Source organism: Aquila chrysaetos, chromosome 1 (assembly GCF_900496995.4).
Source record: "Aquila chrysaetos chrysaetos chromosome 1, bAquChr1.4, whole genome shotgun sequence".
NCBI lineage: Eukaryota > Metazoa > Chordata > Aves > Accipitriformes > Accipitridae > Aquila > Aquila chrysaetos.
This window is the reverse complement of record NC_044004.1, coordinates 82,789,911-82,815,377: the sequence shown is the minus strand read 5'-3', so window position 1 is coordinate 82,815,377 and position 25,467 is coordinate 82,789,911. Positions and strand designations below refer to the sequence as shown.

The following is a 25,467-nucleotide window of genomic DNA, read 5'->3' as shown; positions in this document are numbered from 1 at the left end:
CGGTCTCCTTTCTCCAGACTTTTTCTTGGTGGACCTGAAGGTCAGCACTCATTGAAGTTGTTTAAGTTGCAGTTGCGTAAGTGAAGAGCCCTCCTAGAAGGAAAGCTGCGAGTCTGAATTAATTCCAAGTGACTTCTTGGCCTCTGTGTTTCTTTGCCCTGAAATACCGCGTGCTCAGCATGACCATGTATGAGCCATGAGATTGAAAGTGATGGGTGCTTGATTGTGAGATGTATCCATCTAAAATTTGCCATCCCAAGACAGCTCCGTAATTTCTTAGCCTTTTAATTTGCCTTCAAGCAATGGCCTGTGTGTTTAGAAAAGTACAAGCTGCCTTTGCACTGTTCCTGGAAAATTTCTTCTTTTCTCTTTTGGTGATTGGCTTATGGCACGAAGATCAGCTCTAGTAATCCCGCCTTAACAGATATCAGCATGGATGTGCCCGTGATGCGTACAGAAAAAAAAAAAAATTCAATAGTCCTGTTTCTTAGAAGCAGCAGCCAGCATCGCTCTGAATGGATTTGGGTTGTGTGGGTTTTTTTCCCTGAGCTTTACTGACCCATCTGAATCCAAGATGTGGATATTATTGTTTCTACGTGAGACTTGGATCTTGCTGCAGAACTCTGGGAAGAAGACCTAATTTGGTCCCAAGATTCATGTGCTCCATGATCCTTACTGAGATTTCAAAACCTGTCTTGCTCTGCGTTGGGATGACAAAGTCCTTCCAGCAGTTTTCACAGGTGGAGCCTGTTGCATTTTAAGGTGTCCATAAACGGCCTTGAATTCCTTATCTGCCTTATTAGACTGTGGACTTGAACCTGGCTCTTCCCCATCTCAGGTGAGTGTCCTAAGGGGCAGGCTAGAGATTTTACCCAGCAACTGAGAGACTTTTCCCAGCAAAAGTTTTAGTCCACACTGCATGCTCTCCAAGGAGAAGTTTCAGTTCAATTTACGAGAATTTTTCTGAGGAAAAAATGTTTTGTCCTCGTATGTCCAGCTGGTCCTGGCTCTTTGTCTGGCTTGGGGGTCCTGTGAGCACAGACTAATGAATCTGTGCGGATATTGCTGCTGCCAGCTAAGAGCCACGTGTGCTATGTCCGGGAGAGGACCTGGGCCTTTGTGCTGTGACACACAGAGCACTTCCACTTCAGCTAAAGGAGATTCTGTGAGCATGACAGATATGTGGATTAGGGGCTATTTCTGGACCAGCCACAGGAGGTAACAAAATAAGAAATACGTAAGCAATCCAGTCTTTTCACTTCAGGCGGAGCAGGAGGATCTGCAAAGCAGCATGCCCACTGGCGAGTGCAAGGTTGGTGCCTGGGATGAGCATGGTCTCTCTCCCCTTCTGCAGCCCTGCCCGGGGGAGCCGTCTCCTTAACAGCATGGAGGAGGCAGGAAGGCTTGCTGTTTGCCAAGAGATGGGGGACTGTTGTGGAGGCGGTGTTTTCATTCACAAGGAGACGTAATTCCAGTTCATCAGCTGCTGAGAGCTTGCCCGTCGCCTGCGGGATGAGGATAGCCATAGGTGAAGCTGCCGAACTCTCCTTATGTCACTTGGCTGAGCTGGGGATCTCAGGACGCCCTGCGACATTGTGTAACGTGGGGTGCTATGAGGATAAAACAGCAGCCTTAACGCCTTCGTCTCCCTCCTTGCAGAGTTGTCAGAGCCGAGTTCCGCTTTGTTGCTGCTTCTCCTTATTTTTGTGTCTGTGCTGTGCTGTTGGCTGTTTCTGTAGTGGAGGAGGGTTGCTTCTTACATTCTGATTTAAGACCAAGGGAAAAAATATCTACAAATTGCTGTAGAACTTGAAGACGAGTTCCTTGCTTTAATCTCAATTTCAGAAGCGTCAGTGTGTGAGCAGTTATTTTTCTAGGAAAGCTTTTAATTCTGATAGTGGTTATAAACACTCCTGTCGATCCCGAATGATTTAAAAATCAGAATTTAAGCTCCGTCCTCTCTTCTAGGAATAACACTGGGCTTAGAAGTAATGAGACATTAAAAATTGCTAAACCTATTAACATTTGATCCTCTGGGACTTAGGTCTTCTATTACCATGGCAGCAAACCTGGCATTAGTTTAAAATAAGTAATCGTGACTCCAAGAGGTGGAACCATTAGAAAAATACCCATTTTGAAAAATTTTAAAAAACCCTTTAATAATTTTTAAGCATAGTTCCAGGTGCTGTTTATGGATGATCTCAGCCATATCCTAGACTCACACCTGGAACTACAGACAGCTAAGCAGGAAAGCAGAGTATAGGATGGTAGTGCAGACAGAAGTGTAAGGCTGAGGTGCTGGAAAAAAAATGCTATGTGCAGACAAAACTTCAGAAGTTTGGTTTTGTACAGCTTCCCTGTGTAAAATCGCTCTACTCTTTGGGAATTGTAGCCAGGCAGCTGAGCTCACACCACAGCGTTTCCTCAATGAGAGCAATGATTTATGCTACTTCCATTACTCAGGGAACTATTTCTATGAAACGTGGAGTTTAATTCATTGAGAACAGTATCTCTGCAGACCCTGGCTGAAATTGGTCAGCTGGTTCAGACGTAAGTGTTAGGAGATCTGCTGGGCAGAGGCACGCACGCCCACTAATTATTGTCTAGGCTTGATTTAGGAAACCAACCTGTACTGGAATGTGAAGATTATAAATAAGGATAAGGAAGACTGAAGAAAGTGAGAAAGAAGACCCAAAAGCCCAAAAGGTTAAGATTAATGGTATGAAACGTTTCAAGTATGCAGGTAACGGGAGGTCAGCGCAGGAGACAGATAAGGCGGCCAGAGTAGGTCAGAGTCGTCTACGGTCAGAAGCAAAGGATCTCCCTAAAACGGTGAATTAGTTCTGCGGGGATTGTGGAGGCTTGGCAAGGACATGAGACATCGGATGGCAGCAACAGGCAAACGAGTCTTGTAGGGAGTTGATTAATATAAAATAAGGCCACCCGCGCTTTCTTGAAGAGCTCTGAAGAGGGTGGTAAAAAATAGGGAAACATTTTGCAGATGTTCGCTTCAGAAAAGGCAGTGCTGGCTGTGCAGAGGAGATACTGCCGTGTGGATCAAGAGGCACTGCCTCTTCCTTTTGGTGGCTGGTGCCCTCTGCACCAGAGGCAACCAAGCTGTGGGGCAATGAAACATCTGAGGAGCAGGCTTTTCTTAAAAAAAGGCTTAAATCTGTAGTACTGTATTCTTTCGCTGTTTGTCGAGCAAGCATCAAGAAAAAAATCATAACCGGCCATATTTTTAGATGAGGGCAAAGCTAAGCAGGGTGTCTTTGTACAGCTACTCATTAACATGTATGGTATTAAATACCAAAGGCACCATGGAAGCAGCAAGTATAAATAACAATTCATAATTAAACACGAACTTTGCAGAAAAGGAAAGATTTCAGAGGCAGCTGCCAGCCTCAGGTGGGAGGTAAAGGAGTTTTAAATAGACTATGCGAGGTTTCCTGTCTCCCACTTGCGAGCTTTAGAAACAACATGATAACAAAAAGAACAACTGCAGGCCACTCCTTGCCAGGGATACTTTTTAGCTATGCAATTGTGAGGCACTTTGCGACATCCCGAAATAAAGTGCAGCCCCGAACTCAAACAGCATCCCAGCGGGCTGGGTGCTGTTGCAGAGAGCCATCACGCCGTGCTGTCCTGGGGGCAGCTCGAGCTTTAGGAGAACGGTCGCTCTAAGGAGAAGGCGTGAGTGGTGACAGCCAAGACGCAAGGTAGGCCCTCAACGTCTTTGCGCTAGGGTGGCCGTTTCCACGTTACGATTGAAGAAGTATCTTTGCAGAGATTAGCACACTCCTGATTGTTAGACTGAGATGCCTTAGAAAACGATTTAGAAATGTCTTTAGAAAATCTTCTGGGATAAGCAGTCAGGTCGCTTGACTGAGTGTGAGGCAGAAAGCTGCAAGGGGAGGAAAGGTGCTGGGTTTGTGGGTCCTGTTTGGGGGCTGTCTCCACCTCTGCAGCTGCAGCCCTGATGCTGGCCTCAGGTATTTTCCCCGCTCAGCCAGCTGTGCTCTCGCCAGTGGTACCCCTGCATGGGTATCGTCCTCTCCGGCAAAGCACCTGGCGGTGGCCGCTGCTGAAGAGCTGCTGTGCTCCGTCCCTGGTGTGTGTGTGCTTCGCTGGTGGAAGGATCCTCATCTCTTGTGTTCCCCACTGGGCTTGATTAATGGTGTTATTTATAGACTGGCTGATTAGTTTTCAATGTCTTATTGAGCCCGCCATTCCACACAGAGCTCAGTAATTATAGTTTTTTAAGAGGCTCGGGAAAAACTCCGTTGCATTTCCTTCTTACCCCCGAACAACAACCCCAGAGCCCATGCAGACACTAATTAACGTTTCTTTGTCTCTGTGAGGTAAACCCCAAAGTTATGCATGCTGGCAAGCACGGGTTTCTCACTGTGCGAGGGGGAACACCCAAGCTGCTTACCCTCCTGCTGCTTGTAGCTGCCGATTGTGAGGGTCGGATCTGTGTGGATCCATGTGGGAACGCTTGGAATTAACTTACTCAGAAAGTTCTGCTTGCAGCAGGTTTTAGAGTCTGTGTTGTCTCTTGCTTTCTTCACATGTTTTAAAAGCTCTTCTTAAAAAAAAAAAAAAAAGACGCTAAGTGCTGAAAGATCACGAGGCTGTGCTGACTGGGAAACTGTAGGCACTTACTCCTTTATATCAGTTTCTCAGGCTGCTGATTACTCTTTTTAATGTATTTGGCACAGGGGCAATTTCCAAGTCCTAAATATTGTTACTGGCTACTTCGGAGATAGCTGACCGGAGAGAAGACATGAGCAGCTTTACTCACTGCAGGCGGACAGCTATCGTGTAGCCTGGGAGAGCCAAAGTCTGCTATTTGTGAAACGAATAGGGAAGTTATGACTGAGCATTGCCGGAGGTGTGTTAGGAAAGTTCATTGCTGATCCAAGGCGTCTCCTATGAGCATGGCAAAGATCTTCTACTGTGTCAGTATCTCCTTTCAAACAGGTTGAAACAGCACTCTGAGCATTGTCTCAAAGAAGTCGCCTTGACTTTGCACGTGTTTCGGTGTTGTGATGAGAGTTTTAGCGCCGTGGCAGTTGGCGGCACTTTGGGACATCCAGATGCCTTTTCCAAAAGGGCTCAGCACCTGCATTGCCCCTCAAAATCAGCAGGAGCCACAGGCATCGGCACTTCTGCAAATAAGGCTGCTAGGCCAGCCCCCAGTAGTGACCCCCGGTTCTGGCTCATGCAAGGGTTACCCCAAATTTGAGGTATGGTCACAGCCAAGGGCCTCTTCTCCCCTTTAAACTGAGGTAATGTCAGGTAAACTGTATCTTCTCTTCATGGCTCCATTAGCAAACCGAGGAGGTGTAAGGGATGGTAGTTCCCTGTGTGGGAAATGAGGCCTGAGTAGGGAGGTCAGGATTTGCTCTGGAGTTAAGACAAGTGCCTCCGCTGAGATCCTTTCCCCTCTAATGGGATCCTGCCACGACGCTGTCAGCGAGACACCTCATTAGGCTTCAGCATGATACGCAGCAGCCTCGCCACGAATTTGAGCTGTGCTTAAATGCTCCCAGGGGCTTTGTGGGGCTCCTTATCACAGCAGTCTCTCAGGGGCACTGTTGTAGGGGCAGAAGTGCAGTGCTTTGTGGCTGGGACCATCTCGCCAGTGTTTCCATCCAAAGCCTTAAACAGAGGACTTGGTCCTCTAAATGCTACAGCTAGAAATACATTTTGCTTATGAAATTGTATACCTATTTGTATATATAAGTTATTTATGTACAATCTTTTAAATCCTTATCTGTAGCAGGCCTTCTGGCCTTTCTCTACCTTGCAGTGAAATCTCCTCTAAAAATTAGTAATTTTTCATGGTAAACTTGGTAAGGAAAGAGAATTGGAGCAGTTAACGGTACTGGCACTTCACAGGGCTGCACTAAAGGAGGTTGTGCTCCTGGTGTACAGCAAGGCTGGTACAGGAGCAGGGAGGGGGATCTTTCTAGTTTGATGAGAGACTTGACATGGTCTCGGAGGAGAGGGGTGGCAGAGACAAAGCAGAACGGGGTTTGGCACATGGAAAGAAAAGGCAGCTAAGGCAGGATTTGGGGTAAAATTTGGATGAAGATAAGCAGGGCGAGCAAAAAGGCCGTTCCAGACCAGTCGCTTTCCCTAATCTAGGTGAAAGTGCTGCTGCGCTTCCCTGGTATATCTCATCTGCAATGTGAGGCTTAACATTCCTGCCTGGCACGTGGGGGCTTGGGGAGGGAGCGTGGGGGAGGACCGAGCCGGACACAAAGACGGCTGGCCTCTCACCGGAATGGCATCCAAGCCATCTCAGCTATCCAAAGCCCCAGATGCCGGCATGTGCGCTCAGCCTGCAGCCCGCTAAGCACACAACAAGAGGCAATTACAGCGCACCTCGGGCCACGGCCTGCTGCGGGCCGAGGGAGGCACTGAGGGGGTCCTTTCAGACGCGCTTTTATTCAGCGTGGGGGTTCCTTGAGCAAGCAGAAATTTCAAATCTCTCCCGCGTTTCAGTGCTAAAAATGGGAGCAAGTGGGAATACTGGATTGTTTCACACTCTCCTGTGCCTCAGGGAAGGAAGGAGCTGAAGTGATGGTTACACGATGTTTGTGTGATTTCTGCATGCGTGTGATGAAGCAGGGTAAATATTTGTTTGCTAACTTTGTGGAAATATCAGTAGAGGGGGGGATAGGTTTCTCTTTCGTGCTCTCACTGCGTGGACCTTTCTCTTAGCTTTTCTCTTTTGTGTTTGGAGCATTCCCTGAGCTCTCGTGAGGTGGTTACTTGTGGAAAGGGCATATCCCACAGTGGAACCCCTGAACTCCACACTTAGGGATTTAGAGTCCCAAAATGCAGATGTAGGATAATGAGTTTTGTGCCGTGGATGCTGCAGCTGATCTCACTCCCGTGTGCCGAGAAGCAGTGCTGCGGTATTGCGCAGCTCCTCCAAAACAGTTGTGAGCGCCACTCGCAGGGGCTGAGCACTGCCTAGGTATAAAGGAGAGCAAAATCTCACTCTTATAGGCTGCCTGAGCAACGACATAGAGAAGAAAAGGGATATACGTGGCTTTCTGTGACATTTTCTTTGCACTTTTAAAAAACTAGACTGATGCCCCTGCCTTGCCCCCTGGGTCTGTGTATTGCCTTCTTTCCTAAAATCCTTATTAAATTGGGATTCAAGGGCTGAGTTTTTTGTGTGTCGATATTTACATGGCCTTGGTTTCTTTTGACAGGGACACACATGCAGCAAAGGGATGTACCGACCTGTCTCCCAGCCCACTCAGTCTGAACTGCGTGGCCACTGACTTTCAGCCCAGCAAAACCACGTGGTCGGGAGGAGTTAAGTTACGGCTGAAGACCAGGTTAGAATGCATGTATCAGTGTCTCTATCTGCTGTGTGTGTTTTGTGGCCGCTGTTCCTCGAGAGTGGCTGGCAAACTCCACTTCCCTCTTGCGGGAGTAAGGGCATCAGTAATGCTGGAGTGGAGCAGCGTGCATCCCCAGCGTCTGCGGCGTTAGGCAGTGGAAGAGGTCCAGGACAGTTCCTTAACCTCACGCCCACCTTTTCCCAAGGCTTCCTTGCCCTCAGCACAGTGCCAGGGAAATGAATTCACCATTCTGGGCCTTGAATCAAGCATTTTGGGCCTTGAGTCAAGCATCAACGTTGCTGGATGTCAGTAACACCTACATAGGGCTGCATATTAAAATAGTTACTGCTTTGGCTGCCAATATGCTTGGGGGTGACTCACTGAGAAGGAGTCTGGGAAGAGGTGTCCTTTCTCCTCAAAAACTTTTGTCAGCGGTGGTAAAGGTCATCAGAGATGCTGGATCAAAATATCTCCACAGAAGTGATGTAAGCCTGCTGTGGCTCCCCAGCTTTAGGTGCCTGGCTTTCCAAAATGACCTGGCTTCTTCCGAGTCTGTGAGTTTCAGTGGTAGTTTGGCATTCATGAAAACACTGCTGAGTGCCTGTCTGCATTTTTAAACGATTAAATGTCTTCAGAAATCAGTTTCCTGAATTGCTCTGGATCGGCCAGTGCTGTGGCAGAGCCTGATCTCCTTCCTTTGTCCATGCAGTTTAGGACTAAATCCTACAGCATTTACTCAGGCAGAGCTTTTGCTGGCATCAAAAGAGCGTCTTACATCAGTCAGATGGTAATCTGGATGACCTCATAGATTTTTGTGTCTCAGTCTTCTGAGATTTGCACCATGAAGTCAAGGCAGTGACTTTTATTGGCAACATTGCATTCAGGCCAGACCTTGACTTGAAGTCAAGAAGCTACACTGATTTCCTATAGCTGGAGGAAATGTGGCCCAGCGCCTGTTAGTGAGCGGCTGAGAAGGGAATGTGACGTGAAGTCACGTTCTGATCTTATCAGCAAGGATGCACTTTTGGAGCAAACTCACTGACCTTAGTGGAGTTGCTCCAGCTTTTAGCCACTGCAAACGGTTACAGATGCTGACCCTGCACAGCCTGGGTGGCTGCAAAAGGAGGAGAAAGAGCTCAGCTCTTCTGCCAGTGTTCATGTGCGTAACCTCACTAAATTTGTATTGCTTTCCTCCAGGTGAGGATTTGTACCGTAAATTATATCTGTCTTGGGTGGAGCAGATTTTAGAGGCTGAAATCTATCCTCAAGCTGGTTTTGTCAGGGAGGGATTTATCTCCGACTGGGGTGTGGGACTCTGCAGTTCCTGAGGTATGTGACCCACAGCAAATTTGGGAAAGGAGCTCCCATACATCCACCACCTTCCTATAGCAATGAGTTATTCAGTATATGCCCTCTGTAAATCCCGCTTGCCTGTTGATCTAGTAGCAGATCTTCACAGAAGCTCCAAACTTCAGCGTTTCACTTGGTTTAATTTGTCTTTGGAGGCAGAGCCAATGTTTTGCTTTACTTTTCCGGCAGCGTCGGAGGCTGTGTCTGCATATCTCAGTTTAACTCGGGCTGAAGCTTTGATTACAAACAGGAAGTTGCTTTAATGTATAAGAATTTGAGTGTGGGAGGGTGTTTCAGACTCGGCGGCCTTCGCTTTGGCCATAGCACCGGCTGCAATTCCCCTGCTTGTTTACTTTCCGCAGACTCACCCTGGGCGATGAAGGCGACGGGCTGTCGGCAGTCCCGATCGGTTTCTGAAATTTGGGGTGATGAATGAATGTCCTTAGTCAAAGGGGAAATCCAGAGCTCAGGACCAGTTTCTCAGGTGTTGCAGTTGAGCATCTGTGTAAAGGAGCAGCGCAGCACCAGTCTGCAGTTCACCCTCCCGAGTGTACACTCAAGGATTGCTCACTGAAGCTTGCCTCATTTCCTCCGCTGCGCAAAATAAACAAGGCCAGGGTGGTATTGCCAGCCAGTGCAGCCACGTTACTACAGCTCTACCTGTCAGTAAAGGGCAGTCTGAGATGAGAAGGAGGGAGGAATTAGCTCTAGAAATCCAGATGCAGGGGTGCCTTTCACCCAAAAAATGTTTATTACCAAAGTGATTAAAAGTTTTCCTGAGGAAGAGGACAGGTTCGTTAGCCATTCTGTGGCTTGAATTATGTTAGATCACTGCAGATTTGCTATTGCACTTGCCCCACTGGTCTAAATCCCAGTGATATACTCAAGGATGGCCACCTGTCCCACCCACTCCCTGCAGGAACAGTGGGAAAGTGAATTCCCAGCTAGGAGTAAATCATGAGTTCACCTGACTAGCTAAAAGTTTAAACTCCCCTTGGTACCCTTTGCCTTTTTTTCCCTTGCAAGACCAGCAAGGGAAGTCTCAGCAAGCAGTCTGTTTGTGAACAGATCCCCCCCCCCGCACACACACAAATGCATGTATATACACACATACATACATACATTAAGCACACCGCACCTAAAGGACCACCTTCTTCTCTGCCATTTGTCATGTTTACATTAGCATTTTGGTGTTGAGTTTACTGGCGTTGCCTGAATCAGAGGAGAACCCAACTAAGTGTCTGAAACGCTTGCCCTGAAAATCCCCTTGGTTACCTGCCGTGACTCATTGTCCGTGTTACGTTTGGGTAATCAGGCTCACAGGGCAGCGTTTCTGCTGCCAGCCACCGAGTTCCTCCTAAGCAGTGAACGAGACTAGGAAAACACATTCCTTCCATTGTTTCTGAGTCTCTCCTGTTGCAAGTTGCTGTGTGTTTGATATCAGGGTGCAAAAGAATCTAAGCTATGCTTGTTTTTCTGTCTTTTTAACTAATTTACTGACTGGAAAAGAATGAGGAAAAATTATTTGAATTAAACCCGTTGGGCCAATTCATCAATACAGATAAATCAACGGAGCTCTGTGACTTCTGCAAAGTTACAGGCAGGGGAAGCCACTGTAGGGTCTGACTGCTGAGATTTTCTGCCCGTGCTCCGAGAGGTGATGTGAATGCCTGGAGAAGACAGGAAATAACAGGGCCCTTCTCAAAGACTGTAAGTCAGTCAGCTGTCTCTTTTCCATGTCTGTTCTTTCCTCTTCTTTTTTCAGAGAAGGAAACAGAGTAAAATTGTAGCAAGAAGAGGAAAGTTGCATAGGATCCAGTGCTCACCAACTCCTCATTCTAGCTGACACATGCCCTAAGTACCAGGCAGAAGGCTGTCTTGGCTTCCACATGTCTAAGCCGCAGTCCTGTGTGAATGGTGCAGACGGACTATCCTGGCGGCAAGTACTTTCTCAAAATAGAGATCTGAAATACTCTTTACTTTGCAATTTAAATCATACTTATCATGTTGCTTCGTAATGCTTTCCTTAAAAAAGAAAGATGTCAGGAGATCCCAGTGGGACAAGTCCTTGAATCCAGTAATCAACAAGAATGAAGCTTGTATACATCACCTCTCACACTAATAACCAAAGCCCCACTATTCCTATTCAAGCCTGTTGTCTGGTTAGTGTCAGGGAATGTCAGTGGGACCCTTTCTTTGTGTAGGGCACAATCATCAATCTAAATATTGCCTGTCAGACATATGCTTGGGCAAAGGGAAAATGAAGCGACAGCACACGGCCCAGTTCCTAGCACTGCACTCTGCGGTAGGCCTGTTGGGTGATTTTATGTAAGTCACTTCACCTCTCAAGGCCTGTGTTTCCTTTTCTGGAAAATGGATAAATGCCCCTTTCTTGGATAAGACAGCCTGGGGGTTACCAAAGAAATGTGATAACACAGAGGTGTGACATGCAAGACCAATAATCATTAATTACAATGTTTGACTGTTCCTAAGTTCAGCTAAGGAGCGACTGTTGCTCACAGCTGCCATCACCTCTGAGTGATCCCAGCACTTCCTTCTGCAGCCGGGGGCAGAGAGCGTTTCTTTCAAGAAAAGCCATCTTGGGTCTCCTGCAAACTGTGGGAAATTTTGCTGTAGCACTTGACGCTTTCATGTATCCTCAGCCATCCACACCTTGTCCCTTACCAGAGACAGTATGATGAACATTGTGCCCTTGGTAATTCCCATCCAAAAAATAATCTTTTTGCACCATTTTTCTCTGCCTGCTTTTGGTGTCAGGGAGAGAAGAGGAGGAAGAGAGACAGGCTGTTTCCTGCATGTGGAGTTGAGAAGAACGGTAGAAAAAATCCCTATGTACATCCACATACGTGGTTGTCATCTCTGCTCTCACACAGGGCTTTTCTTTCCGGTCGTATGGTGGGGAGTTTTTCTCGAAGACTTGGCGACGGTAATGGTAGGAAATCTGAGCAGAAGCCTCTGATTCTCTGCTTCCTCGCTCCAGAGAGACTTCAGGGAGCTCAGCACCTGTCTCCCAGTTCTGATGTGGCACTCAGGGCCTGGTCTGATGCAACCCAGACATCCCAAGTGATGCTTGTCAAAGGGAAAAAACAAATAACGTCTGACGTGTCAGCTGGAAACAACATGCAGGCACGACATCTGCCTATACCACTGGGAAAGGGGACGGAGGGAGAAATGAGGCTGGACTGGTCTGGAGTAGGGCTCTGAACTTGGCTGGGGTATTTTTCTCAAGGTTTTTTCTTTTTTTTATTTAAGACTGAGAATACTAAAAACTGTGAGGTACTCTGAAGGGATTCTCTGGGTGGGGAGTTGTCCGCTAGAAGTTGCAGAGATTAACATATTGTGGAAAAGAAGGTTCTGTCCTGGTATGAGAATATTCACACATTTCACCTAAGTGTTCTGAAGCGAGGCGTTTTTCAGTGTGTTTTTTACTTACAGAAAGGTTTCATCTGAGCATAAAGAGGGGTGGGGGGTGCAAATATCCCTTTCCTTTATAGGTGAGGAGATGCTCTTGCCCAAGATCCGTGACATGAAATATCATTTCATATACTTCAGGTCTTTCTAATGAGTTGTCCTTCTTTTTATTCAAAATTGTGAAGGGACAGAGCTCACTCTAGATCTCTCCTGCCCCAGGATTTACCAGAAGGGCTCTGTGAGCCTAAAAAGACAGATTCAGTGAAAGACACATCAAGCTGACGCCATTATGGTCCGACTTCTTTCTAATTGGCCTCGTCTGTTATGCTTATTTTTAGAACCATGACTGAACCTTAATTAAGAGTGACGTTGCTTTGAGTAGATTGTGGCCTCGCTCTGTCGAAATCCTAATAGGCTTCTGAGTGCTTTAGTTTTTCCTTCATCTCCTGCTTAATAGCTAGGCATAGGGACTGCAGCAGCGCATTAGGAAGTCTGTAGAACATATCCTTGTTATGCTAGCACTCCTTTTAGATGTGGCCATCTTGGAGACAGGTCCGCACCGGTGAAAATTCAGATCGTTGTTTATGCTTTCTGTTGATGCAGTTACACAGTCGCCCTGGGAGGGTACACATGAATTGCTATGATCAAGATCTCTCCGTATAGAAAGAGCCTACTGCAATGTGCAGCGAGGTATGGCTCAGGACATGCTTCCTCTGCCACATACTTTTTGTTAGTTTAGAAGTATCACTAGCTTGAAATCTTAATTACTGTGAGGATGACATGGCAAGGATGGGCAGCTGCCTTCTCGGCTTTCTCTCTTGTGACTCAGTGCCTGGGATCAGATCCGAGAGGCACGAGCTTTGCACTTGCGTCCAAATCTTTCTTCTTTTCTGTGGGAGGAGGGTCTCCGCTGCAGGGACCCCGTCCCTTCCCACCTCCCCAGATGAACGGGCCAGGCCATGGCTATCCCTTCCAGCTCCGGCAACCTCCCACACAGCCACCTGGGCCACACGACTGCTGGGGGAAGGCACATCCACAGGGATTGCGGTTGTCTGTGATGGCACAGAGTGACCCTCTTGGCCTTAGGTCTCTTCTCTATGTCTACCCATCTTTCTTGGGCATGTTAAACACCAGCAGCTAGTCAAAACCATCCCTGCAAGTCATGGAGAATGTGTCCCAGTGACTACTGCTCCTGCCTGGATCCGCAGGTGGATTCTGCTCCTTGGGGAGAGATGCTTTTCTTGAAAGGTTTTGCCGCCTTTGTCTTCAGCGTTCCCCGTCTCTGCTGAGGAGGGTTTTGAAGCTTGCTGGGACAGAGGAAAAATGTGCACAAGGTCAGTGGTAGAAGAAGAATTGTTCGCAAATGGTCTCTATTCAGCCATCTTGGATGATGTGTTTGACAGATGTGAGACTGATGGAAACAACTCCCCACAAGCTCTGTGGGTGTGTTGCAGTAGAAGTAGATCAGTTTATTGGGGCATTGATGACTCTGAGTTGCTAATTGATTGGCCACAACATCCCCTCCCTGGCTTTCACTCACTAGCTTTCTAAAAGGCTGAGTTACATCCTGTTGTTGTCTGCAAGGATAAAATTCAGTCTGTGTTTCCTAAGAGAAGGTGTTTTCCTTGTGAAATCCTTCTCTTCTACCTTCAGCAGCTTCCTTTGATACTCTCACACTATGTCTAATCTGCACAGCAAGTACATCCCATAATGTGCCCCAGGATCCTGCTCCGTGAAAGACCAGGATATGGCATGTGAGAGGGGGAACTTCATCCTTCCTGCTTCTCATCCCAACGTAGAAACCGGTCCCATAAATTGGGCGTAATGACAGTCATCCACCTGCAGTTTTTGTTGTCGCGGCAGCAGCAGTCAGTATCGCTGTATTGCTGTGCAGTTTGGCCTCAGCCAAAGTGTGCCGCTGGCTGCTGGCAACCTGGACGCTGCTGTCAGAAACCTGGAGCAGGCGAGTCTGCAGGGGTTATTTGAACATCTTTTCTTTTTCTTTTCTTTTCTTTTCTTTTCTTTTCTTTTCTTTTCTTTTCTTTTCTTTTCTTTTCTTTTCTTTTCTTTTCTTTTCTTTTCTTTTCTTTTCTCCCCCCCCCCCCCCCCCCAAACTGCTCCACTTTGAGGTTTAGGAAAAGGGAAACTTTTCTAGGCAAACGTAGAAAAAATGAAAATGGCAATTTGAAGAAGCTAGGTTGTTTGCTTTGGTTAAAGATGGGCCTTTTTATACAGAAGTATCTGTGCACTCTTGGAGGACACTGGGCTGGAGTACATTTGAATTGCAAAGTGCTCTGGTTGTGCATGTACTGTGGCATTGGTGAGGAACACTATGTAAAGAGCAGAAATTAGACTGAATAATTGTTCTGTATGGTTATAGTTTGTAACCTTGGGAAAAAGATAAATCAACCTTTAAGTTATCCTGTGAAGAAAGCTTCAGATGGTTGTTTTTTAGATGCTGATTCATTTGTAGAGTTAGTGCTAAGGTATCTTTATAAAGTCCCATTACTGTTTTGCATACAAAGCATAAAAATAATCTACAGACATTACAGAGAAGAACATGCTCAGCATTTCCTAATAAGAGAGAGCTACGGAGCTATTAATGGTAAAGGGCCTCAGAAATGTCAGCATGGTTCTTGCAGGCCAGACTGCATCAAGCCTTTGCCAGACTGTGTTAGAGGAGACTGCTAATGTGCCGGTCACGTTTCTGTCTGAAAATGCTGTGACTAGTATAGCAACAAGTAGCACCCAGATAACAGCAGCTGGACAAGATTAAAGACTATTCTTTTCCCTTTGGTTTTCCAATTTACGGTGAGAATTTGGCAGTATCTGGTATGTAATCAGTGTTACAGCTGCCGTGGAGCCTATTTAGGTGCCAGCGTTGCATCAAGGTCCACTGACTTCTCTGGGTATCTTCGCTCCAAGGCATTTGTCATGATGCCAATCCGACCTGGATGCCCAGGTTATCTGATCACTGGGGGTGTCCATGAGGAACGGGGAGTCTCTTTTTCAGCCTTGGCATTTACAACAGAGGGATCACTTTCTCCATTATCTCAAGTGGAGAATTTTTTAGTAATAAGATTGTCCAGATGCTTTTGCAAGTATGGTACAAGTGCAGCCCTTGAGGAACTAGTATAAAGGCTAAGGGAGTGAGGTCATTTTGTTGTTGTTATTGTTGTTGTTGTTATTATTACAGTTCTGCGTTTTGAAATGCTACAACCTCCTGGAACAAAGTGTCAGCTGTTGCTCCTGCTTTTTTTGAAGGCAACTAAGCTACACCTAATTCATACCAGTTAAAGATCTAATGATTTATTTGTCTTCACTCAAGTCCGGAATTAGCTGCTGCATTTGCAAGTTTTATCGCTCAGCCAGTTTGTCTGGGATGAATCAGGATCTGACGTTGTGGGCCTTACAAAAACAGTTCTGCCCCACTTGCCAAAAAGAGTTTAATCTTGCACTGGTTTTTATTGCTTCCTGAAAGTTGTGCTCTGCATTAAAGCAAGCGTAACCAAAAGCTGTCGCAAAATTGGCAGGTGAACCATGTTCAGCACCCGCTCCATCTGTAATGGGAGATAGCTGTTCTCCTTTAGACACTGTGGTGCTTACTGTCATATTGCAATCCACTTCTGGTCCTCTTCCCTAGTAAGGCAATAATGATTATAAACTAAGCTTAAGGAAGTAGATTGAAGCAAGGTGCTATTTTCAGGTGTTACAGAAGGCTGAAGCTGGTAACTTTTTGGTGTTCCCTGAACGCCCACACACCGGCACTGGCAGCATTGATTGTGCCGTTCTTTTACAACCTCAGAGCTCTGTCTCAAGGAAAGTCTTTCGGTTGATTCAGTAGCGAATGGATGAGGCCCCCTGTTCTCTGCCTTTCGGTGCACATGTGTGTGCAGAGACCCTCCATACTTCCATTCTGCCGCCTTCTTGGAGATCACCTGCGTGAGTCTGCAACATGAGCTGGAGATCATGTGTACTGCAGCGCTTCCTTTCCTGGCTTAAGCTCGGCTAAGATTCGGTTACCCTTAATCCATGTTTCCAGGATCAGGTAGGTGTGGAAACAATGCAAGGTTATCCCGCACTGAGCTGGTACGGCATGTCTTCTGGCTTAAATTCGCAGCTTCGCTGTCCATGTGTTGTATTATTACAAGGATATCAACCAAAGGGGTTTAAAATACCTGTGGCTCAGAAGATTGGCTATACAGCTCCCTTGCAGCTTTTTACTGATCAAATCAAAGGGTAACGTGCTTTGCTTGTGATCATTCAGTGTGCTTTCCCAAGCAAAAAAATAATGCTGGGGGCTCGTACTACTCGAAAATACAAAGAGAGTCTTTAAATCTCTGCAATGGAAAAGGCAAGAATGTGGGTTATTCTTAATGACCACTTTTGTCAACTTCCCATCCGGCAGCGTTCAGCTTCCTTGTTTCTCTGGGCAAGGAGCTTAACAAAAGAGCTCTGTTTTAAACACACCTACACATGTAATGGTAAAATGGTGCTCAGTTCAGCTCGCTCTCTGTAAACCTCCAGTTCAGCTTTCCTTAAGACAATCCTGTCACAATAAATGTTAAAAGGAAAAAAATGTCCCTTTTTCTCTCTTCTTTTAGCTGATGATGAGAGAATGATGTGTGCTGCTGAAATCTCTATGGAAAAACTACTGGTGAAATGGTTCTACCTCTCACTTTCTGCCAATGCTTTTCCATGTCGTAGGACATCAGCCAGTGCCCATGTTAACCTGTGTTAGTAAAGGATCTGACCCTAACAATCATTTTTTACTTTGTCCATTTTCCTGTTTCGTTTCTTTTCATTATCTTAGGCGGTACTAGGAGAGTCCTTTTTTGGTGTCTGGTTTACATCTGCAGAGGGCATTTTTCATCTATTTACTGACTTATTCAGGACATGCTGTACTGTGAAATTTTCAGCGAGACAAGGATGCATCATATCTTGCATTTATGCTTTATAGGTAGTCAAAGTTTTCCTGCAGGCTGTCACATTTGGGACTTCAGTGGTACACAGGTCCAGTGCTGCTCTTCGTTCCCACAGGAAGAGTTAGAAACCGCGGAGATGAGTGCTAGAGCAGGGGGAGAGATCCCCCGTGGAAAGCAGAGGGAGGATTAAGGACAAGCCCAAAGGCTGGGACGAAGGAGAGTCTGTGTGGCATGTTCAGGGTACTTGATCGCTAATCCCCTGGTTTAACTTTCCATTGCGCCATTATGTGCTTTAAATAAGGTTGTCGGTGTTTTTTTTCTCCTGAGAGCTGATGGAGGCCTTCCTTAGCGTTGGTGACTGAAGCAACCGAAGGCCAACCGTGCCGTGCCCGGGGACGTATCCAGGCTCACATGCTGCAGGGGGACAGCTGGCCGGCTGCAAGGCCCTGGGGGATGCGAAGGACGCACGCTGCTGGCACTTGGTTGTCACGTCTCTTCCTGCATTTTTACCAGTGCTGAGGAGAGATCAAAACAGCATTGTGCAGGCTTCCACCCCCTCATGGTATTTGATTCTCTAGATGACTTTGGCAGCCGTCACTTCAAAACGAAGGGAACCTTTTGAGAAACACGCTCCTTCAGCATCCGTAAGAATCACATGCAGCCACCCTGCTTGGTGCATCGTGTGGGAGTCCACACGCAGCCCAGCCTGCAAACCGATCCCTGTGAATGGGCCCCCGGGCTCATTCCCAAGGGGTAAGGCTTCTGGCTGGGAGGTACGGAGGAAGACCCTCCGCATTCAGTGACAACCCCCTTGTCTGCCCATGCCTGTTGCCTTGCAGCTATGAGGGGGAGCATGTTGTGTGATTGTCGGGAACGGTGCATGACTACTGCTTGGTTCGCTTGGAAGAGACAAGAACATAGCAGTGAAAGAGAAGTGAGCACGAGCAATTTTAAATGTGGCTGTTGGTGTTACTTCACTTTCACCTTCCTTGGAAGAGCTGGCCTCTTGCTGATGTGCAAAATCCTTCTGCTTTTACCTAGGCGGAGTGAAACTCCAGGCCGACCTCACTCCTGGCATTCAACCAAACTTGCGGAGAACCAACCCGATCCCAGCATGATGCAAATATCTCAGGGTACGCTTGGCACCCCCTGGCACCAGTCCTACCACTCCAGGTAAGCGCTACACAGCTGTGGTCCTGTGCTGCGTAGGCAGAGATGTAAAGCAGTGTGCATTTTTAATTTAGTATCATTTGCCCTGTTTTCATATCTCTCATGGTTGTAGAAGTCAGGCTCCCAAGCTAGCATGCCTCTAACCTAGTCCCCCAGTCCTATGTCCTTCCTTGTTTCCAGTGTCATGCTGGCTTCAGGGAGGCTCTGCCTCATGCCCAAGGATGTGTATTGATGATACTGAGTACAAGATCAGGGCCTAAATGTAGAGCACTGGAGTGGAGGAAGGGGACAAAAGATGTGACAGAAAAATGTTACCAGTCACATCCATACAGCTGGACAGGTTTACAAACAGCCAGGGTCAGGATTAGAGTTAGGAAGGCTTCAGTTCCTGTTTGGTTACCCAGATAAAGTGGCCGTGTTTTCCTCCTTTAAGTGCTCTGTGAGTTGATTAACAGCTAGGAAATGAATTGCTTTAGAAATCCCCCTTCCTGCCAAGATGGGAGCCCACTGTCAGGATGTTAATGCAGCTTTCTGTGGATCCGGATGCAGGAGCTGGAGTCCTGCTCTGCATCCTGCAGACTGCCCCCATGTAGAAACGCAGCATGGTTGTTTCCCCAGCCAAGGAAAAGAAATCCGAAGTCAAAGTTAGCCTATTAAAAAAAAAGGAAGAAAAGGGTGTAGGTAGCAGGGCAACTGTGCCTGTCAGCATAACTGAGCCGCTCTCAGGAGCAGCCAGAAGTAGTGCATCACCGACGACACTCCCAGGGTGAGAAGTTCAGCAAGGGATTTCTTGGTTTTGGCAATCGCTTTCTGCAGGGGTCAGCTTTATCATAACTGTATGTGCATGGCTGTTTCTCTAAGAAGTTAGGGCAGTGGTTTATCAGTCCCCAAAAGACTAAACTAGTAACCATAGTGCTCTTAAAAGAAGGTGGTATGAGGCACCTCTGGTTTTGGCCATGGACCATGGCTGAGGCAGACTGGAAGCAGTGATAAGATCCCAGCGAGCTGGGGCTGTTTCTGTGAGGCCACACAGTGTGGTGAGTACAGAGAGGAGACATGCCCAGGGCAGACGTACCCCTCAGCTACTTTGAGCAGCCCCAAAAGGTACTTGGTGGTAGGCTTTGAGGGGGGCAAGTTTAAAGTCTGCCCTTGGAGGATTTTCCCTGGAAAGGCAGAAGGGTTTCAGGACCAGGAAACTCTGCTTATAGACACTGGAATTTAAACATCATTTCTTCTACAGGTGAGACGGAGCCTTGGCAGAGGGGAGGGAAAAGGAAAGAGAGCATTAAGAGAAGTGAGGAGATGGTTGCAGAAAAAATATATGTTCATCTCTGGCCTTCAGCTCAGATCATGCTGTAGCATATTCATTTCCCACCAAGGGGCTTTGCTTCCCAGCCACAGGTCCTGGCAGAGCCTTTGGCAGCGAAGCTCTGTCTCCTGGGTGCTTGAAGAGGAGCACGGGGAACATCTAGTGGCCAGCTGGCCAGGGGTGCGCTGGGCATTGCCAGGGAGATATTTATTTGAAACTAAAATACCGTGGTGCATTTAAATGAGTAAACCAGCTTTATCCTGAGATTTGCCGTATCTCTTTCTGCCTGTCTCTGTGTTCCTCTGCATCTCTCTGCAGAGCTGCTGCTTTTTCCCCTCGCGAGCAGGCTTCCTTCTGCCTTTCCTCGTCCTTAGCAGCCCTCTCCCTGCTGTCTGTCCTTTGGGCTTGTCAGTGTTAATCCAGCAGGGTAGAACGGACTGTGGCTGGGACATGATCTGGAGCAAGCTTTAGGCTTTTCAGCAGATGCTTTTTAGGGAGGGGGTTACCGAACACACCTGCTGCCTTTTGATTCCCAGAGCTGCTGTGCATCCGCAGCTCCCCCGCTGCATGGAGCAGGTTTGGTTTTGTTATCCCAGTGGAGCAAAGCACACAGAAATGGAGCTTGTTTTTCCCGGTGCCAGTTGAGGCTGCAGCTTGCGCCCTGGCAGACCCAGGCTCCTCTCCGTTCCTGCTTCCAGCTCTGAGCCTTGCCCTGCCACCCTTTGCGTGGGACCGAAGCCTTTCCTTTCCTGGTGCTTTCCTGTGGCTGTGCCAGGACAGCGCATGTAGTTGCACAGGGAACTAGAAAAAGCGATGTCTAATGGAGGGGAGCTGGGAACAGAGGGAAGAAGAGTGAAATCCTGAGGCTACGCTCCCCAATCCTCAGTGTATTTGCTTGAATCTGGGAGGAGAGATTAGCCAGGGGAAACTCCACTTAAATTTGTGATATCCCCTTGTGAGATGTGAAAAGAACTGTGGCCGGCACAAGGAGCTCCGTTCCCACTGATAGAAAGATCTTGAATATCCTTCTTTTGAACACGTCTCTGGTGGCCACAAGTCCTCTTTTGACACATGTGTATCTCAGAGCAGGTGCCAAGGTGTACCTGCACCTGCTGAGCTACATGAGGAGGCGGCTGTGAAGACTTCCTGGGGCATTCTCAAACTGTTTCTATTGTTGCACCCCTGCTTGCCTCCACGCACAAACACATGCATCTTTTCTCTGTCTTGTCAGTTGAGTTTTCTCGCAGCAAACAAACTATCCTTAGGACAGCTGAATTTCCAGGAAGCCTGCCAGGGCATAGTCTTCATCTCCATAAAAAGAAATGAAATGGGAAAAAAAGAAAGAGATTAGATTCCCCCCAGAACGCCTCTTGTGCTCCTCTCCTCCTCCTCGGTGGCGTCGGCGCTCATTCAGCTTTCCAAGTGCTTAGGATAGGTTTGATGGGTGGGGTTGATCCTCCCTGGCTCCAGAGATGCACTGTCTTTCTGTCTGTGTTTCCTTCCCACCCTTCTGTGGTAAATAAGAGCCATGTGTTGCAATGTCAAGCAGTTCCTCTTTGTGAACTGGGATGACTGCAGAGGGGATGGAGTAAGGCCCAAATATGGGTTTTCATCTGCACTTCTCAAAACTAAACATCTTGCTTCTGAGCTCACTTATAAGTTGTTGTGCCTCTCCTCTGCTGACAGTGGGTTTTTACTCTTCTCTCGCTCTTCCCCAGCTCCTCAACCAGCGATCTCTCTGGCTATGAGCATGGCTATCTGAGGAGAAGTCCTGATCAGTACAGTTCCCGGGGCAGCATGGAGAGCTTGGACCACTCCTCCCCTGGCTATCACCCTTGTCACCTGTCCCCGGCCAAATCCACCAACAGCATCGACCAGCTCTCCCACTTCCACAGCAAGAGAGACTCTGCCTACAGCTCCTTCTCCACCAACTCTAGCATCCCCGAGTATCCCGCTCCTCCATTCAGCAAGGAGCACTCCTGCGCTACGGACAGCATGCAGTCCCGAGGCGGCCTGCAGGAGGGCATGAGGCAAGCTGACATCAGGTATGTCAAGACAGTCTACGACGCCCAGCGAGGGATCTCTGAGGAGTATGAGGTGCAGTCCTCTGCCTTGCTTCCAAGTTGTGAGGCCCGGGCTTCGCTGGATGGTCGCGGCCACAGCAGGCTCCACGGCTTCAGCCGGCACAACGCAGCTCCCTCCTGGGCGCAGCCGGGCCAGGGCTCCTCGGACAGCAAGAGCCAGCCCCCCAAGGGACCTCCCTTGCCTCCCACTCGCAGCGACAGCTACGCAGCCATTAGGCATCACGAGAGGCCCAGCTCATGCACTGGCCTTGATCTGAACAAGCCTGGTCGAACCCAGGCGAAAGGGGCCTGGCCTCCGCTTGTCAGCACTCTGTCCCAGGGTCCGCTGCTGAAAACCCCCTTCGGAGAAGGGCATCTGCACACTGTGGTGGAGAAGAGCCCAGAGAGCAGCCCCACCATGAAGCCCAAGCAGAGCTATTCCCAGCCAGCCCAGCCGGGGCAGCCCCTGCTGCCTACTGGTGTCTACCCAGTACCTTCCCCAGAGCCGCACTATGCCCAGGTGCCCCAGCCTTCTGCAAGCAATAACGGGATGCTTTATCCAGCTCTGGCCAAAGAAAGCGGGTACTCACCGCCTCTTCCAGTCTCTTATGACAAGGCCGTAGCCAGCAGCACCCTGGGCTTTGATGAGAATGGAAGCCAAAGCACTACAAACAGATCAACCATCTTCTACCAGCCCCCAGCAGCTGAGAGAAAGCACGATGCTGCAGCTAAACTTCTCCAGCAGAAACCTCCTAGCGCGGCAGGCCCAGAAGTCTGCCTGACCACGTCGAGAAAGGAGGAGTTGTTACCTCTCTACAAGGTAGCACACAGCAACAGAGAGACTGCAGGTACTGCGCAGGCCTCCAAACACAGTCTTCAAGCTCCGCAGCCCCATCTGAGGGATGCTAGTGAGAGAAAAACTCATTACCAGCCCAAAGAGGACTGGACAGCTGAATCCCAGGAGGACAAAAATGGCAACGCACAGATAAACGAGAGAGACGCTGCTGCTCACCACCAGTGGGGTCACAGCAGGGCCAAGCAGTATGGCTTCTCCTCCTTGCAGAACATCCCAGAGAGCTCCAGGAGGCAAAGCAGCTTTGAGGTAAAAGAGATGCAACCAGGCGAGGGTTATTCCAACATCAAGCTGTCCTTCTTGAACAGCAGCAGTAAAGAGGAGAAGGATCACAGGGGACAGGGACACAAACAGTGGAGTGATGTGGACCCACAGGCCTTTGCGAGGCAGGAGGAGGAGGGCACGAGCGTGACTCCGTTCCATGCTGCCGAGCCAGAGTGCGAAGAGCCCCCTTCTCCGCAGCACCCAAAGACCTCTGATTTTGGGAGGAACCGGCTCAGCTCTAGCAGCACCCAAAGCTTTCCCTATGGCAAACCAGACGCTGGCAAGCCCCGCTGCTCGGTGCTGGAGAAGGTCAGCAAGTTTGAGCAGCGAGAGCAAAGCACTCACTGGCCCCAGAGCGCTGGCGTTCCCAGCTTCGGCCAGCACTACGGGCCAAGCAGGACGAGCCAGGCCTCCAGCACGAGGTGCTCTCTGCACAGCCTGGAGGACATGCGGAGCAAGCTCCGTGAGCCTGGCCAGCTGCCCAGTGAGCCAGGCAGGGTCTCCAGCCCCTCCGTCAGGAACGGGAAGCTGGAAGAGGCTGACTGGCGCCCCATAGAGTTGCAGATGGCGGCTTCGGTGAAGCAGGCAAGACCCACCGAATACTACAGCCTGTGTCCTGAAAATGAGGTGCAAATAAGGGCGGCTCAGCTACCGAGGAGTAAAAGCACATTCCAGCTGGGAGGTGAGCCTGAGAAGGAGATCCTCTGGAAGGATAATGTCCAGGATGCCCACGGGTCACAGCTGGACACACCATTTAACAGGGCCTACAGGAACAGCATTAAAGATGCTCAGTCCAGGGTGTTGAGGGCTACTTCCTTCCGTCGCATCAGCCCCCCGTTCGGGAGCGCACCCAAGAGGACGATCCAGAGGCCTGCCTCGGCCCACGTGGGCATGAGGAGCACGGCGGCGTCTCCCCATACCCCGAAGGAGAGGCACAGTATCACGCCGACGGAAGGCAGCCTCTCCGCCCTGGACTACGCCAAGACACAGCACATCTCGCGCATCGGGGGTCGAAAGCGGCTGACGGCAGAGCAGAAGAAGCGGTCTTACTCGGAGCCGGAGAAGATGAACGAGGTGGGCATCTCTGATGGGGAGCCGTCGCCTTTCTCCTTCCAGAAGAAGAGCATCCATTTTGTCTTCCCAGAGAATACGGTGGCTGACCGGCGTAAGATCTTCGAAAGGGATGGCAAAGCTTCTTCCACAGCCAGCCTCTCCAAGCCGGAGCTCAAGCAACTCCAGCAGAACGCCCTCGCCGACTACATCGAGCGCAAAACAGGGAGACGGCCATCCTCACAAGATGTCGGACTGCTGAGGGAGCGCTCCCACAGCTCCTACCTACAGGCAGGTGGCCCAGACAGCCAGAGCCTTTCCTCTGCCTCCAGCATGAATTCCCTCCAGGACCAGAACCTTTACCGACGGAGAGAGTCCATAGAGCGGATATCCAGGACGGGGCGGATATGTTCCACCCTTCCTCCTGGCCTGATGGGCTGCTTCGATATGAGTGGAGATGAGAAGAAGACAGGGCACCAGGACAGCTTGGTCACAAGCCGACCGAAAACGGAGAGGTGCCGGGACTACAGAGCCAAAACGGAGCTCACCAAAGGCACGCAGACAGACCCTCTGGGCATGCAGGGCCAGCCTCACTACAGGAAGCAGGAGCAGGTCTTTGTAACACCCTCCACCACCAGGAAATCTGGGAAATCAGTGTCTGTGGAAGACTTGCTCGATAGGTACGACAATCAGACAGTCCCTGTGCATGTACGTTCCAGATCGTCTCCCACGGCGGATAAGAAACACCAGGTACGTGCAAACTGGATCACGTGTGCAGGCAAGCAGGGCTCTCTGAACCAGGGAATGAGGGGGGATGTTGGAGGGCAGGCTGATGTTCAGTCATGGCAATTACTCCATTGGTTGGAGAGAGGTTAAATGCAGATTGAGGTAGAGACAGTTTATTGCGTTTCAGTTACCAGGACGCTGTTTTAAATGCTTGCTGGTGGGGTACTGCTGCTGTTCAGCTTTCTTACTGTCGGGGCTATTTCAGGGATTTCATTGATGCTGGGATTTCAGTGCATATGCCGGTAGTGTGCGTGTGTTCTTGCTGCTCTGGACATCCCATCTGAGGTGTCCTGATCTTACCTGTGAGCATCACTGGAGGAGCACCGAGCACCTTTCTGGTGGGGTGTACCATTAAGGTGGTGATATGCTGTTGCTGCTTTCTGCCTTAGTCCACTTTTCTGGTGCAAAGTAGAGAAGAGTAAAGGCTGCTTGAAATTGCTCTGGCTCCCACTGTGCCTGACAGTGCTGGGAAATGTTCAGCGGAGGAACTGCCAAGTAACCGTTCTGTTTTGCCTCCAAGCCCTGGAGGGAAGCATTGCAGAGAAAACTTAGTGGAGACCCTGGCCGCTCTTTCCATGTCCCCTGCTTGGCGGTTGGGAACATTGCACTGATGTCACAAATAGGGAATTTGACTGACTCTGATGATGGTAAATAGTAGAAACAGGCTAACTACTTAAAGAACAGCTGCCCAGGCCAGCTCTTCAGCTGGCTGAAATCTGTTCAGACCTATTTAGGTAACTGCAACTGGTAGAGCCGCACGGGTTTACAGTAGTGATGGGTCTGCTGCCCAATCCCTGTTTCCACGCCAGGCTCCATTCATCACGGGGAGAGGGAGGAAACAACCAAAATGTGTGGACAGGCTCCTCGCTCCAAATAGTCTCGGTGTTTGGACAGTCTC

General features: G+C 48.9%; 1 protein-coding gene across 11 annotated transcripts in view; it reads left to right on the top strand.

The window, feature by feature from the left end:
* Positions 1-25,467, top strand: part of SHROOM3 (shroom family member 3) — a 155,214-nt gene that overhangs the window by 114,442 nt on the left and 15,305 nt on the right. For 6 of the 11 annotated variants that reach the window (XM_030011968.1, XM_030011958.1, XM_030011996.1 and 3 more), the window contains 3 exons: positions 7,233-7,361; positions 18,116-18,247; positions 21,272-24,533. In XM_030011968.1, coding sequence (XP_029867828.1) covers positions 7,233-7,361; positions 18,116-18,247; positions 21,272-24,533 — 3,523 coding nt within the window. The other 5 variants (XM_030012008.2, XM_030012028.1, XM_030012040.1 and 2 more) reach the window with 5 other exon arrangements.